This window comes from Podarcis gaigeae (genome assembly GCF_964106915.1).
Source record: "Podarcis gaigeae genome assembly, chromosome: 6".
NCBI lineage: Eukaryota > Metazoa > Chordata > Lepidosauria > Squamata > Lacertidae > Podarcis > Podarcis gaigeae.
In genome coordinates, this window is record NC_139682.1 from 96,353,336 (window position 1) to 96,370,271 (window position 16,936).

Here is a 16,936-nt window from a genome sequence, read left to right on the forward strand (position 1 = left end):
ATACACATACATTGTATTGGTCCGTGTTGCTCCCTCCTTTGCTGCCCTGCTCAACCCACCCCCTTTTTCCATTGGGCCTATTCCCACTCACAGGGCACCCCTACCTTCACCGAGATCTAGGGTGCGGAGAAAAGATTTGCAAATTCTTACAGAACTTTAATGCAAATCTATCTCCGAATGGGGGACTGTTACGGAAGGGGGGGGGCATGTCTTCCTCACCTTCTTCTTCGCTACAATATATCAATTTATTTCCAATTGTCAATGTCGAAAGGGACAAAAATCTATAAAATTCATAGAAAATCAGCGTGCCAGTTTGCTCAATTACTCTGGGACTCCATCACACCTCCCCTGTCCAGCATAATCCCTCAAGCAAGGTGTCAAGACCCTAATCCTTTCAAATTGCTCTGATCAGCCTTTCCTCCAGACAATGTCAGGTGGCAGACTATGCATATTTGGGACTATTGTTTTCTCATCCCCAGGAAGTGTTTATCTGTGCATATCTCCAGCTCTGCATATTCCCCCCTCCCTCCTCCTTATGTTAATCCGGTGTAGCTCTGCATATTCCCCCCTCCCTCCTCCATATGTTAATCTGTGTAACCCAACCTCCCTTTAATATATTCATGATGTAATCTGTGTAACCAAACCTCTCTTTAATGTATTCATGACGTGTTTTGCACTGTATTCTGGGACATGGAGGGAGTTTCAAAAACTCATGTCACCCCTTTCTCACTGTTCAATCTCGCCTTGAACCTGTTGCGCAATAAACTTGGATCTTCTGCAGTTTGCTCCTGTCTCCGGCTGAGCTCATTTTCCTCCGCAGGGACCCACGGACTTAGTCCGATGAGCTGGGTGGCAGAGCAGCCTCGCACCCAGATTTTTGCCGTAACACCAACAAAGGTCCGTATAGTTAAAGCTATGGTTTTCCCAGTAGTGATGTATGGAAGTGAGAGCTGGACCATAAAGAAGGCTGATCGCCGAAGAATTGATGCTTCTGAATTCTGGTGCTGGAGGAGACTCTTGAGAGTCCCATGGACTGCAAGAAGATCAAACCTCTCCATTCTGAAGGAAATCAGCCCTGAGTGCTCACTGGAAGGACAGATCGTGAAGCTGAGGCTCCAATACTTTGGCCACCTCATGAGAAGAGAAGACTCCCTGGAAAAGACCCTGATGTTGGGAAAGATGGAGGGCACAAGGAGAAGGGGACGACAGAGAACCAGATGGTGGGACAGTGTTCTCAAAGAGACCAGCATGAGTTTGACTAAACTGCGGGAGGCAGTGGAAGACAGGAGTGCCTGGCGTGCTCTGGTCCAGGGGGTCACGAAGAGTCGGACACGACTAAATGACTAAACAACAACAAAAGGTGCTGGAAGTTCAAGCTCTGTGAGGTTAATGCTGTGAACAAACTATAGTTCCCAGGAGTCTTTGGGGGAGACGCTGATGATGTGGATCAGATAACAATAACAATAATAATACGCTGAATTAATACGCCCCATCGTTCTGCCCAGACACTGAGGTCCAGCTCCGAGGGCCTTCTGGCGGTTCCCTCGCTGTGAGAAGTGAGGTTACAGGGAACCAGGCAGAGGGCCTTCTCGGTGGTAGCGTCCACCCTGTGGAATGCCCTCCCATCAGATGTCAAGGAAATAAGCAACTATCCTACTTTTAAAAGAAGGCAGCCCTGTTTAGGGAAGCTTTTAATGTTTAATGCTGTATTGTGCTTTTAATATTTGATTGGGAGCTGCCCAGAGTGGCTGGGGAAACCCAGCCAGATGGGTAGGGTATGAATAATAAATTATTATTATAATAATAATAAATTATTATTGTTATTATTGTTGCATGGATGAAGGGTGGCATATAGTCATAAAATTTTACACCACTTAGTGGTAAAAAAACCCCCTCAAAATGGTTTATGAAAAGATAAAGCAAGAAAAAAAAATCACAACCATACTTTAAAACATATTTAAGTTAAAACACTAAAACAGATATCTGCTTCAGGGGCTAGAAATGTATTTTCCCCAACCAGAGGTGCTCAGCTTGTAGGGAATTGTTGGCCACCACCTAAAGGTAAGAGCTTTTTGCATATGGCGCACATGCGCTCGGGCTGGTTGGGTCTGTGCACATCACAAAGAGCGATGTAACATTGAAGTATTAACATTGAAGTGTTTAGTGTTTCTCATCTCTTAAAAATCATAAAGATGTTTCTTAGGAGTGGGAATGTTTTCTGCCACATTTTGATTAAAAGCTGTTTGCCAGTTGCTAGATAAAATTACTTTGTGGCCACTTGGCTGTCCCTGCAATATGATCTGAATTTTGCCCTTCTCCCTATTAGCAGGTGTGACTTAAGAACATATTCCGGTTAATTGAGATGGCTACAGTACATCCAAGAACAGCAGCCCCGAACCCTAGTTCAGCTTTTCCTCAGCACCCAGCTTCCCTCCACCTCCTAGGAAGGTGGGAAACTCTCCTCCTCTGGAGGTTCATTAAGCAGCTGTGGAGGCTTCTGCTGAGATTCCTGCATGGCAGGGGGTTGGACTAGATGACCCTCGAGTCCCTCCCAGCTCTACGATTCTCGGATTCTATACGAGTCAGAGGCAGTCAGTCACTCTGGGAGCGCGAGAGGAGCGGAGGAATTACGGCCGGGAGCTGCGAAACCAAAAAGCAAAACGAATCCGTCAAGGATCATCTCTGCGGTTGGCGCGCCGGGGCCGGCCGGCCCAAACGGAGCGGGCGGGCGGGCGGCGCCCGGAGCCATGGCGACCTACGTGAGCGAGCTGGAGGCGGCCAAGAAGAACCTGAGCGAGGCTTTGGGCGAGAACGTCAAGCAGTGAGTGAGGACCTTCTGTCTCTCGGCCCCTCCGGCCGCTTAGCCGCCGCGCCCTGCGCGAGGGGCCTAGTAGGCCGTGCCCGAGCGCCGGCCTCGATTTGTCCCTCGCACCCGCGGGGCGGGCGTTGCCGGGGCGGCTCACAAATAGGTGGGTGGCTGGGTGGACGGGCGGCTACTGCCCGAGTCCTTCCGCGGCCCCCGAGCCCAGCTCGCTTCGGGAGGCGCCTCCCCGCATTCTCATTTCTTTGTTCCGGCGCCCCGAATCTCTCCTCGCCGATATCTCGCTGCCGGCATCCAAGTGGCGTCGAGCGGAAAGAGCGTTCTCGTTTTATTTCTTTCATAACATTTACATATCGCTCCACCGTACGAAAAGCAAACGAACCAAACCTCCCCGCGGTCTAGGGAAAAGAGAATGAAATCGAGGGAAGTTCACAAGCCGACTTACTTAAAAGTGAAAATACCAGCAGAATGGATCAAAATTCACTTCAGCATTTCCACACGTTTGGGTCTAACCTTGCCCAAGCAGGTGTGTTTTGAGCAGGTGCAGAAGAGCGCAGCCTGCTCGGTCTCCAGAGGCAGGGAGTTCCAAAGGCTCGCCGCCACACTCCGCAATCGGGGTCCCACACATGCGGAATGGGGCTTATGGGCACCTGCAAGCGGGCAAGCAGGTGCACGTGGAGGGACCTCTCAAGGTGGTTAAAAAAAAAAGATGAAAACAATAAAAATCAGCACTTACTTTTTTTTACAACCCTAATTAAAAACACACCCAGAGAGAGAGAGAGAGAGAGAGAGGCAGAGAACCAAAATGGAATAGACTGTGAAACTCACCATTAGGTCCAGTTGCGGACGACTTTGGGGTTGTGGCGCTCATCTCGCTTTATTGGCCGAGGGAGCCGGCATACAGCTTCCAGGTCAAGTGGCCAGCAGGACTAAGCCGCTTCTGGCGAACCAGAGCAGAGCACGGAAACGCCGTTTACCTTCCCGCCAGAGCAGTACCTATTTATCTACTTGCACTTTGACGTGCTTTCGAACTGCTAGGTTGGCAGGAGCAGGGACCGAGCAACGGGAGCTCACCCTGTCATTGCAGGGATTCGAACCGCCGACTTTCTGATCAGTAAGTCCTAGGCTCTGTGGTTTAACCCACAGCGCCACCCGCGTCCCTAAACATCTGGGTAGGCTTGTCTAATAGAATAGGAATATCTAAATAAGAGCACAGTGCCCTGTTCTGGAGAGAATATAAACCTTGCAGGGCCGGCCCAGCCATGAGGCAAGGTGAGGTGACCACCTTGGGTGGCAGGATCCGCAAGGGTAGCAGATGTGGCCTCCAAGGAATGCATTGCCCACTGCAACAGTGGCAGAAATGGCTGCATCTGCAGAGGAGCATTTTGTAGTTCACCTTAGGTGCCCAAAGCTCAAGGACCACTCTTCTCTTCTTTTTAAAATAGAATGGGGAAATGTATTGAACTATTTGAAGACACACTGTAAACAAATTAAAACATTAGTGGGACTGATATAGAAACGTGCAGTAAGAGACAATTAAGGGGAAGATAAGGAAAAATTTGTAAATATATTTTAATTGGATATGCAGTAATAAAAAGATATGAAATAAATAACCTCAGAAAGGAGGGGAGGGAAGTCGAGGCGGAAGTAAATTAGATTTGTAAAGATTCTGTTTTTCTTGTCAAAATATTTGTAAAAGCTGAAAATAAAATTATAAATAATTTTATTGGACCGGCCCTGGGATAAGCTTATTTGAGTTGCCTCAATATTTCAAAGAACACATGGTATATAGGGGAAAGGGGTAGGTGGGAAAGGTGAAGCTAGTTTCTACTTTCAGTAATAGGTAATTCTGTGATGCCCAATGTAACATTTGTAAGTTTCTTTATGTAATATTTTGTCTTTCAGCTAATATTGTTTAATGCCAATTTAAACTGGTTGTTGGTTAATTGCCTTGATCTTCCTGCTGGCATTCGTCCGTAGACAGATTTTCTTGTTGCAGCTTAGTATATATTTAAAACAAAACAGACAAGAATTACTAGGGCAGAGATCTACCAGCCCTTCACTGAATTGAAATGCCCAGAATTATTATTTTTTAGGGGGGCAGTACATGACGGTGGGGTGGGGGAGAGGCAGTTGTGACAAAGTCAGTTATGGCTTGCAATGTAGACCAGTTGTTGAAAGACTACCTACCTGTTTTATTTTTCTCCCATGGCGGTGGGGCAAGCAGGCGAAGAAGAGACGTCCTCCCCCTAAAAGATGGCCAACAAGTTCCAGTACCTCTTTTTCTTAAAAAAGAAAGAAAGCCCTTAATATAACCATGCTTTAATTGCAAAGAACACAATTTTTAATTACCCCAGGGGAAACATTGAAAAAAGCCAGCATAAACTGAATCACTTCCATGGCAATTTCCAGCTGCTTTCTTTGGATTGTGTAATTAGTACACGTAGGATTATGCTGGAGCCAGGGACTTGAGGTGTAAAATTCGACTTTATTATTTTCAGATTGAGTATTGCAGTTACATAATTTTCCATAGTGCTATGTTCTGTTTCCAGGCTCTGATATTCAACAGAGAGTCCTGATGGTCAAATTGTTCCTTAAATTTATTAACTCTGATTGAAGTTCTGCTCATCTTTGGACGAAATAACCCCTGAGGTTCCTCCAATGCAGTGGCGGCCAAACTTGGCCCTCCAGCTGTTTTTGGACTACAACTCCCATCATCCCTAGCTAACAAGACCAGTGGTCAGGGATGAAGGGAATTGTAGTCCCCAAACAGCTGGAGGGCCAAGTTTGGCCACCACTGCTCTAATGTATGAAGCTGCATGATAGCCTCTCCTAAAGGGTTGAAGAGGGAAAGAGTAGATTGTTGAGAAGCGAAGGCTAGGATTGAGGGTACATTATTTATATATTTCACAGATACTGGGCTAATTTGAAGCTGTGGTTTAAGCAAAAGATCAGCAAAGAAGAGTTTGACCTAGAAGCACGGAGGCTCCTCACACAAGACAATGGTAAGAAAACTATATGTGAGTTGCTCCTGGAAAATGCTCTGTAGAAGCACATACTTTGTCACTGGTTATCTCTATGGCACAATCTCCCAAACTTGTACTTGATACTTGATACAGTGTATGTGGAGAGATGATTTCCAGAGCCCATGGGTAAAAAATTTACAGCTGAAAATAACGGCAATGGGAATCTCCCCATCCAAATTACTAGAGCAGGACATAAAGGTAAAGGTAAAGGTACCCGTGCCCGTACGGGCCAGTCTTGACAGACTCTGGGGTTGTGCGCCCATCTCACTCAAGAGGCCAGGTGCCAGTGCTGTCCGGAGACACTTCCGGGTCACGTGGCCAGCGTTACATCGCTGCTCTGGCGAGCCAGAGCTGCACACGGAAACGCCGTTTACCTTCCCGCTGGTAAGCGGTCCCTATTTATCTACTTGCACCCGGAGGTGCTTTCGAACTGCTAGGTTGGCAGGCGTAGTCCCAGCTAAAAGAACAGTAACCTGTAAGCTAGAGGAGATGGACTTGCAGCAGAAAATGATCTTGGGCAATGGTACCTGCTCACCTCTAAATCTTGGTTTATTACCCCTCTTAAGGCTCCCAAACTATTTGAATTCCTTAACTTCCTCAGCTCATAGATATGCCTTTGTAAAGGCAAGATTCAACACCTTCCCATCGAACGTGCTGAGAAATAAATTCTCCAATGGACAGATATCGCTCTTATGTGATTGTAATTGTGGGGCACCGGAATCGTTGCATCACATAATTTTTGACTGTGCTTTTCACTTACCGGCCAGGAGCAAGTTTCTTGCTCAATATCTTAAGGGAATTGCCGATGATACGATTGAAGCCAAACTGAGATACCTACTAATTGATGATGACCCCCTAAAATCACTCATGGTTGCCAGATTCCTGATCAGCGTCCTATCCCTAAAGAAGAGAAACGGTCTCCTGTGTGATTCGGATAACCCCTTTAAACCATGACCTATGTTTTAGGTGATATCACCATTGTTTTAAACCATGATCTATGTTTTAGGCGATATCACCATTGATATCCTTGATTAATTTATGAGCAGAGGGCGATGTATAGGTTACAAATTTATTGTAATGTATGATGGTGGTTTTTGTTTTTGTTTTGCTTCGGTTACTGTTTGTCTTTTGTAAGTTTTGGCGATTTTAAATTTGGAGGTTTAAGTATAATATGTTGGTATGGGAAACTGTCGTGTAACGGGCCAATGGCCGTAATAAAGATCAATCCAATATATGTGAGTTGCTCTATGTGGCTTCCATGAATCTCGTGCTGAACCTGGGGGTTAGCTGCAATACTGTACAGTAATGAGATGATTCAGCTATGAGCAGGCCATGGGGTGGATTGAACTATAGGGCACTGAAATGGCACCATGATCAATGAAGACAATGTTTAGCCACCCCTTTGGTTTCTGAGATTGCATCAGGCATTGCTCAAGCACCTCTAGTTCTGTATCTAGTTCTGTACTTGCTGTGTAGACTCAAGGGGCATCTTCCATGCTACTATATGATGCTGAGGCAAGTGCATGTTTTCTTGTAAGATGGCTTGCTGACATCTTTATGTGGACTTCTTTTCTTTTGGCAGTCCATTCTCACAATGACTTCCTGTTGGCTATTCTCACACGATGCCAGATCTTGGTTTCTGCACCTGGTAAGTCGACTGTTAAAATGCTCATGCACCTGGACTTTAGGAGAAAGAGCTGTAGTGTGTTTACTTCAGCAGCAATTCTAATATTCATTTTAGTATGGTTAGATGCATGCTGAGTCTGTTTTACCATATTGGCCTGATAAGCCTCACTTGTTTCCAAAATTCTTACCCTGAAAAGTTAAATTGCGGCTTATATTCGCAACCTTATGGTATGCAGCCAGGAGGGCAGGGCAAACAGCGCCAGGAGTGTGGCAAAGTGGTGCCCGCCCTACGTGTAGTCCCCCATCCTCTCCCCCAAGGTCGGGAAGGGAGAGAGCGAGGACGGGGAAAAGCCACCGGCAACGCAGCTCAGCTCCCCGCCCCCCCCCCCCCCCCCGTATGCAGCCAGGAGCAGCAAGGAATGGAGCGGCTTATATTTGGGTATATTTTCTTTTTTTCTTTCCCTCCCTCCAATTTTAAAGATGCGGTTTATATTCAGGTGCTGCTTGTATTCAAGCCAATACGGTACTTCTCAGAAACCAATAGAGCTGCTTCCTTCCCAAAATAGCTTTCTTTGAAACCTGGAAATATATATATCTTTCATCATTGTAAATGACATTGGCAGGGATCTTAAGGATGCTATTGATAAGTAACTTCAGTTGCAGATGTGTACTGCAGAATGAATAGACCCAGGAAAGTGGGGCACATATGAATAGAGGAGGGACCCTGAAGTTTTCATATTAAGCCTTGGCACGGGAGTTGGAATGAAGCACACAGAAGCAGCATTCATTTCTCTCTGTGGTTTTTTAAATAGGACGTTGTTGTTGTTTGTTGTTTAATCGTGTCCGACTCTTCGTAACCCCCTGGACCAGAGCACGCCAGGCACTCCTGTCTTCCACTGCCTCCCGCAGTTTGATCAGACTCATGTTTGTGGCTTCGAGAACACTGTCCAACCATCTCGTCCTCTGTCGTCCCCTTCTCCTTGTGCCCTCCATCTTTCCCAACATCAGGGTCTTTTCCAGGGAGTCGTCTCTTTTAAATAGGACAGTTGTAGCTATTCCTAGAATGCTTCCTTAGGCTGCCTCACCATAAATATCTGCAAATAGGAAAAGGTGATATCAAACTTGATTGACTGGTTGGAAGGCCAACAGTTCCCCCTCTACCCACGATTGCAGCTGTGATCATTGCACTGTGATCATACCCTCAGATCTTTGGGTACCTGTACTTTTTCCTGCCTTTCTCTCAGGCTTCCTCACCTGGGGATGCAGGTAGATTGCTCACCAAATCTCTTTATCCTCCTCCTCCCTTTCTATGACTCAGGCTTAAAAGCCCCCAGAAGAAACTGGAGACTTTCATCCTCTCATCAGCCCCACGCATGACAAGTGCAAACCATCTGGGTTGATTTCTCTTTGAGCTAATTGTGAGCAGTCTGCCAGCTTCATCATAACCCTGTACAGTGGGACTAATAGGTCTGAGCAGCATACCTAGTTTGTAGGAACAGGTTGAAATGCCCATATTTTGCTTGTCTTAAGATTAAATAAACCTTATGTTGAGCATAACCTACACAGTAAAGTCAGGATAGTGGAAGCAACACACTCATAAGCACATTTACTTGAAATGAAAGTAAGTGTGCTTGAGACTGCAGTTTTACCTGTTTTTCAGAATTCAGTTTCAGAAGTACAAGTCTGATCCTGAATGTGTTGGGAAAAAAGACTTGCCTTGATTCTGTCTAATTGGGTAGATTTGTGAGCTGCCACACACAGAACATTCTCCAGAAGTCCTTCAGGGAGTAAGGTAGAAGACTTATTGTGAAAGTGATTAAAATACAGTTTGGAGCTTGCAAGAGAAGATGACAATTTGCTCTTCTTTGACTCACGACAAATTATCATAAGTCAAGGGGGGCTATTTTTATCTCTCTTCAAAAATGCTTTTGTTATGCCCTGAAGCAGCACACTCTTATTTATCAAGTGTCACTGAGATTCATGTTCTGTCTCTGTGTAATCATTTCTCTTCCATGTCCATTGAGCTTTTGCCACAATATGGTGCTGTGGGGAGCCCTGGTGGTCCTGTGCTCCCCCTGATTCTCCTCACCCCAGCTTTCTAGCAGTTGTACTCTCACCAGGGTAACCCAGCTGTGTTCCTCATTTTGCCAAACTTTGCGCTGGACTTCAAACTTTATGCTGCAAAGTATGCCATTCTTCAGTATCACAACCAGTTAAGTGCCCCACTGATGTAAGTAATGTATAAACACATAATAAAAAGGAGCCCTTTTGCTCCAGAGAGCACACTATAAAATATATTGACTGTGGTTCAGAGACATGAGTGTGATGCTGGGTGTGAGTAGCAGAAAATAGCTCAGCCCAGAAAAGTGGGAACTGTGGTTTGGGAAGCTGAGGTTGCTGGAGTAGAGCATAAGCAACCTCTGGCATTTGTGATAGACGGTGATGACCAGGATATTTAAATTGGGCAGGGTGCAATGGAGGTTTAGATCCTTACCAAATCTAAGACTTACTGTTTCCTTTTTTCCCATTTCCAGAGGGTGCTGGCTCTCTGCCATGGACAGGAGGTTGTGCAACAAAACCAGGGAAGCCCAAGGGGAAGAAAAAGTTTTCCTCCGTTCGGCAGAAGTTTGATGTAAGTTTGTCCATTCTTACATGCATTAGAAAGAGGAAAACTAAGCCTAGATGTTGGAAACCAAAATGATAAGAAATGCAGAGCTGCTATCATAAATAGCAGCCCCAGCTCAAGTTCCCGACACACCCTCCAAAACCTTTAGTACAGTTCACCAGGCGCATCCCTACGCCGTGCATTTCCACACCTCCACCAGTGGTAGCCACTGAGGTGGTTTAGCAGTGTGGAAATGTTTCAGATAATGATGTTGGCAGAGCAAAGGGAAGAACTCGACCTGGGACTGGAATTTTGGCCAACGGTTACTTGGCAGACTTCTTTGAATTTTTTTTTTTAAAAGTATGAATACCCCACTTTTTGCCATTCCCAAAGGAGTTGCTCAAAGTGGCATGCAAATGAAATGCAAACACAAAATCAACAATGACCCAACTATTAGAATACAAATTATGAAGCCAGAAACAGCAGCTGAAAGCAAACACCAAAAGAGCAGCACCAGCAACTGATACAGTTGAGTAGCAATAAAATCAAAAGTGGAACAGGCCCTGGTATAGGTGCCACTTAATAACCATTCTGCATTTTTAAGAACTCAATCTTTTAGTGTGGCAGCACCTGCTCTCTGGAACTCCCTGCCTATTGATATCAGGCAGGTGCTTTCACTGAACATTTTTTTAAGACAATCCTATCCAGATGCTTAGGAAATTGATGTGAGTTTTAATCTGTTTTTTGTATATTGTTATTTTAAAAGTTTAGGATAGTCTTAAATAATTGTTGTTAACTTTTCTTATTGATTTATCTTTTTTGTAAACCATTTTGAGATTATTTTACAATCAAGTGGTGTATAAATTGTATGAAATAAAATAAATAAAGCTTGTTTTAAAAGGAAAGTTTTCAGTTGCTGGCAGAACACAAATAAAGGGGAAGATAACCTCTTGGGGCAGGGAGTTCTACATATGAGGCGCCACTGCAGCAGAAGCCCTCAGAAGGCCGTCAGTGGCACACATAAGAGAGATGCAACAGCCAACCTTAAAGGACAGGCAAATTTGCATAACGTAATTTCAAAGGCTTTTGCATGAGCTTGGATGGAGGAGGAAAAGGGAAGGAGAAGAGCAGAATAGCTTAGGGAGCCAGTAGATGTCATTATTAGCAGCAGTTCTAAAGATGTATGGGTATTAAGGACGCACCTCCAACATGCCAAGTCATGCTTTGCCCCTTCTGGTGTTTGAGGTGTCTTCTGATACAGTTTTAATATTATCAATCTCTTCTCCACAAGCATGAAGATAGGGACTCTGCAAAGTGCAAGTGAGATTAATGAGAAACAATATTCTCTGCTTTTGGTGCAAAGAATGTGCTCTCAACTATGGAGGCTACGTGAAGGGAATTATGTTCAATTCAAAAGGAAAAACATTACAATATTTTTTGTTTTATTAATTCCTTTTTTAAAAACAAACACTAAAAGTAGCCTACAAATTGCTTACATTAATAAAATCAGCATAACCACCCATATGGTTAAAATTGGTAGAGTTCTATCTTATACTCAAATAAATGGGAAAAAAATGCTCAAGAGGCCTCCTGTCTCTCACAACTTGCAACTAAGAAGTTTATTTAATGTGCAAATATATAAAAGAGGCCTAGACAGAAGAAGATTGCTTTGAGAATTAGTTACACAATAGATTGAATAGCTGAATAGACTAAACTCATGTACAGTGGTACCTCTGGTTGCGAACGGGATCTGTTCCGGAGGCCCGTTCGCAAAAGAGCGCAACCCGCAGCGACGTGTCTGCGCATGCGCGGGTTGCGATTCGTCGCTTCTGCGCATGTGCATGACGTCGTTTTGCGCGTCTGCGTATGCGCAAGCGGCAAAACCCAGAAGTAACCCTTTCCGGTACTTCCAGGTTGCCGTGGGACATAACCTGAAAGAACGTAACATGAAGCAGACGTAACATGAGGTATGACTGTATAAACGTACGTGCTAGTGATAAAATTGCAAAAACATGATAAGAATGCATACATAAATAAACTGGGTAGGAATAATTGTGAAATGCCCAGTAAGAAGTTGGATACCACCCTGTTTTTGTGTATTTCTGTGGAGCTGCAGATGTGATCTATATCCTTAAGAGTTCAGTCCTATATGCACTTATCCCAGAGTGTGTACTGTTGAACTCTGTAGGGCTTTCTTCATGTATAGGATTGCAGTTTAGGGGGCTGCTATGATAAAATAATGTGTTTAATTTCTCTTATCTCTCTGAAGTCTTAAGAAAGTGGCAGGTTATGTGTCCAAATGGAGCATTATTTAATCTCGCTCAGTGTTTTAGCCTAGACAGCTGAAATGTATTGTTATACTTAACAGCACCGATTCCAGCCTCAGAATCCATTATCTGGAGCTCAGCAGTTTGTGGCCAAGGACCCCCAAGAAGATGATGATCTGAAGCTCTGTTCACATACAATGATGCTTCCCACTTGGGGCCAGCTGGAGGGAAGGATGATTGTCACTGCTTATGAGCACGGACTGGATAATGTCACTGAAGAGGCAGTGACAGTTGTTGTCTATGCTGTGGAGGTGAGATAACACAGAAGGAAAAATGTGGCCCTGGTTTTGCTGCAGGCAGAAAACGTCTTATTTTGTGTATGGTATGGAATTAAAACTAGCTATCACTATAGAAATAAACAAAACAGATACCCACAAAACAAAACAAAAAACAAAACAAAACCAGCCTTTGCAAGCATATATGATAGCACTTTTGGTGTTATTTCTCAGAGTATGAGTAAGGCAGGCTGAGATTTTTCTGTAACTGCTGGCATACAAACTTGGACTTTATAAAGCATTTAATACTGGCATAAGTGCTGAATGAAAGAAAACAAAGCCATATCTGGTTCTGATGAAAATCTGACTCCCTGCCTTGGATTTCTAAGCATCTCAACCTTTTTGCTTTCTCTCTCTCTCTCTCTCTTTTTTTTTAGCTCTTAGTTGTACATATGTGCATTGGCCATGATCCAAAGATCAACCAGGCTCTACCACACTCACAAGTACAGGGACTGACTTGCCTTCTGCTTTTCTGTGATGATTCAGTGTGAATACAGAGAAGAGGCAGCACCTATGTGAGCATTAGGCCTGTGATTTGCAAAAAGTGTCTGCAGAATTCAGGACCTTATGCTTGTTTCTCACATGCCTATCCCATTCTGATATAAAACAGAATGAAGGGGCTTTCATCCTGCATCAGACTGTGGGTGAGGGTAATTGAACCCGTCTCCACCTGAGGTTCCCATTCTCTTTGCTTCAAGCACCTCTGGAAGTACGCTGGGCTGGAGGATAAAGGAGTGTGGGTGACAGATTGTGAGGGAGTGAAGTTGGGGAAGTTAAGATAGGGATTCATCTCCCCTAGTCTATTATCTGCTTTTGATGTCAACTCTGGGGCCACTATTTCTTCTGCTCCTCCCTGCCTTTATAGTGGAACACGGCAAACATGAATTAGCAAAAGTTCCTAAGAGGCTTATGCCAGTTTCCAGCAGTGCCGCCAGTCCAATAACTGTGGCCATCCCTCCTCATTTCAGTTATGAGTCAGAGTCCCTGTTGCTGCTTAGAGTGGGGGTTCTGACACTAAGTCTGCCAGGGTCACCTTCTTAGAAGATAGGTTGTGTAGATTTGGATCAGGCTGATGTGTGGCTATGCTAATGAGATGCATTGATTCCCTGGGTTGCTTCTGGGTAACAATTCAGTCTGCAATTTCTTTGGCATAAAGCTCTGCAGCCTGGCCAGTGGGTGTTCTGGTTTCAGGCTTGGGTGTCGTGCAAAGTATTTACAATGTAATAATCACAGGATGGGAACTGGAAATTGTTCTTGGTACTCATCATGAGCAGTAAATATGAGTTCTATCTCTGCAGAAGCATCTTAAGGATATCCTTGCATCTATAATATCAAGGAGAAAGGCCTACCGTCTCAGAGATGGTCACTTCAAGTATGCCTTTGGAAGCAATGTGAACCCACAACCTTATCTGAAGAATAGTGTTATTGCTTACAACAACTTAAATGAGTGGTAAGAAAGTACCTATTTTAATGTGGTGCAGGACAGAACTTTAGAATATGAAACTACCGTTTTTCATTCTTTCCTTTTCCCCTCCCTATTTCTCTTTTTCTAGCCCTCCCACATGCTTAGCTCCCCCTCCTGGTCAAAACCTTGCTTCCCACCCACCTCCTGATGATGCTGAGCAGCAAGCCGCCCTACTCCTAGCATGTTCTGGGGACACCTCTCCAGCAACTCTGCCACCAGTCAACATGTACGACCTCTTCGAAGCTCTGCAGGTAACTTCCTTATTCTGCTAGCTAGCTTGACTTGGAGAGCGTGTTTTCTGGCAAAACCCCAACATAAGTAACCTTGGGACTGTAGGAAGGAAATGCTCTTTTCTGTGTAAGTGCATATGCACTACATAAACTTCCAGGTTGTATCTAGCTGTTAACCCAGCAACTGTTTTAGATTTTCCAGCGAACTAAATTTAATTTTCTACTGAAGCTCCCAAAATTTAGGCAAACAGGCCCAGTCCCCACTCTATGTACAGTGGTGCCTCGCAAGACGAAAATAATTCGTTCCGCGAGTCTCTTCGTCTAGCGGTTTTTTTGTCTTGCGAAGCACGGCCATTAGTGGATTAGCGCTATTAGCGGCTTAGCGGCTATTAGCGGCTTAGAAAAAGGGGGGGGGAGGGAAAAAACTCGCAAGAACTCGCAAGACGTTTTCGTCTTGCGAAGCAAGCCCATAGGGAAATTCGTCTTGCAAAACACCTCAAAAATGGAAAACTCTTTCGTCTAGCGAGTTTTTCGTCTTGCGAGGCATTCGTCTTGCGGGGCACCACTGTACTTCTGATCTTACATACACTTATCAAGCCATCTTTCTATGAATCGCGAACATTATCGGACAGGGCAACAACTCACTTTTTAGCTATGCATGTTGTGTAACACATGGTCATATTCCCCTTACCGTTCTTGGTACAGTAATTCCCAAACTGTATGCTAGGAACATAGGAAGCCGCCCTATTCTGAGTCAGACTATCATTCCATCTAACTCAGTGCTGTCTACAGTGACAGACAGCAGAAGTCCACGATTTCTGACAGGGGCCTCTCGCAGCCCCAACTGTAGATGCTGGGTACTGAACCCCCGCGGGACCTTCTGTGTGCAGAGCACACATTCTGCCCTTCCCAAAAGGAAGGAGGTATATCTTGAAAAATTAATTGGCACATGCATCAAACACTCTTTGTCCCTTGGACTGGGGATTATGTAGTGTATGCAGCACTAAGAATAAGAAACACACAATTAGTTCCAGTTGGACATTTTAGGCCTTTTACGTTGAGAATATGTTGCTAACAAAATTTCCTCATATGTAACCTGTAGGTCCACCGAGAAGTGGTTCCTGCACACACAGTCTATGCCCTCAATATTGAAAGGATCATCTTGAAGCTCTGGCACCCAAACCACGAGGAGCTGCAGCAGGACAAGATCCATCGGCAGCGGCTGGCTGCAAAGGAAGGCCTCCTGACATGCTGAGGCGGAAGCAGTGGCCAGTGCTGACGATCGGCTGGGCTGGTATCTCCTGGACCTGCCAGTTGGGCATTTTGACTTTGGGATCACAGGACTTGCATTATTGTGCCAGCTTTCCCAAGTGGAAATGTGGACTTCTTTCCTATGGAAATATTACTTGAGAAACCAGAGTGCTTTGTGCTTGCTTCTAGAAAGGATAAAAGAGCCGTGCCTCAGCGATGCTTATGCCTTGCCCCGGCACCCTCTTTTAATCACAGTGCACGGCAGTCATTCTGTGTCACTGTGGAAAAGGAAAGTGACATTGTTTGGTGTGGAGAACCTGTTCCTGTTATTATTCCCTTCATGGAATGAAGGATTGTGGCCAGAGATTGACGGAGGCTGGTTCTTAGAGTTGCCAAGTTTTAGGGCTGCAGTTTGAGCCGCTGCCCTGGGGTGCCTTTGCAACTGTAGCAAAGAGCTTTGTACATAGCAAAGAGCTTTTGTGTTGGGTTTATATAATGTATGACAAAAGGGGAAAATATTGATCCACGTTAATAAAATTGGCTGTAAGACAATTCTCATAAAAGAGAATCTTTTTATCTCATTTTTTTTGTTTCAAATGAAACAAGTAAAACAAGTACTAGCTACTGTCAGAGTGGCAAATCACCAATGCATTCCCTTGAACATGAATTTTTCATTACAGTGTTGCTGAAAAGTAATTTAAGCATAGAGAGTTCATAAAACCAAAGAAAAATCAACCCCAAATGTGCTAGACTGCCCCAAATTAGCCATGTTGCCTTTCAGCACTATTGTTAGATTTATTTGCAAGCAAGTCTCACTGATTTCAATGGAACATGCTTCCATCAGCCTTTCAGCCCAAACCTTGTGTATGTTAGCTCAGAAGTAAGTGCCACTATGTTCGTGCAGCTTAATTCTCAGTAAACATGCACAGAATTAAACGTTTTGCTCTTGATCCCTATTAAACAGGTGGGAATTTGAAGCTTGGTAATAATGACTTGTTGAAATCCAATTGCACTGGTGTCATGTGGTAGCTAATAGATTTTACCTGGGATAGCTCAGTCAGTGGACTCTTAATCTCAGGGTCATGGGTTTGAGTCCCACATTGGGCAAAAGATTCCTGCACTGCAAAGGGTTGGACTAGATGACCCTCAGGGTCCCTTCCAACTCTACAGTTCTGTGATTCTGTGACTGAGTTACAAATGAAAATGTTCCTGGTTCAAATCCCACCTCAGCAATGAATACTCTGGGTGGCCTGAGGCAAGCTACACACTGAACCCTCTATTTGCAATATGGGGATGTTAACCAACTTGCC

At 44.6% G+C, this 16,936-nt stretch overlaps 1 protein-coding gene and 1 long non-coding RNA gene across 2 annotated transcripts in view; one reads left to right on the top strand and one right to left on the bottom strand.

Moving 5' to 3' along the window:
• The window catches only part of LOC310846878, a 196,623-nt gene that overhangs the window by 7,910 nt on the left and 171,777 nt on the right, over positions 1-16,936 (bottom strand). The gene's annotated exons all lie outside the window — the stretch shown is intronic.
• On the top strand, positions 1,287-16,189 carry TADA1 (transcriptional adaptor 1). The gene is made up of 9 exons (XM_083743973.1): positions 1,287-1,360; positions 2,330-2,821; positions 5,735-5,826; positions 7,430-7,495; positions 10,008-10,105; positions 12,447-12,656; positions 13,979-14,130; positions 14,234-14,396; positions 15,478-16,189. Exons 2-9 carry the CDS (start codon positions 2,748-2,750, stop codon positions 15,628-15,630), a joined length of 1,008 nt encoding a protein of 335 aa, XP_083600099.1. The 5' UTR covers positions 1,287-1,360; positions 2,330-2,747; the 3' UTR covers positions 15,631-16,189.

Coding starts and splice junctions, on each gene's coding strand:
- TADA1 (XM_083743973.1), top strand. CDS start 2,748: ATGGCGACCTACGTGAGCGAGCTGGAGGCGGCCAAGAAGAACCTGAGC. Junction 14,131..14,233: donor TACAACAACTTAAATGAGTG/GTAAGAAAGTAC, acceptor CTCTTTTTCTAG/CCCTCCCACATGCTTAGCTC. Junction 14,397..15,477: donor ACCTCTTCGAAGCTCTGCAG/GTAACTTCCTTA, acceptor TGTAACCTGTAG/GTCCACCGAGAAGTGGTTCC.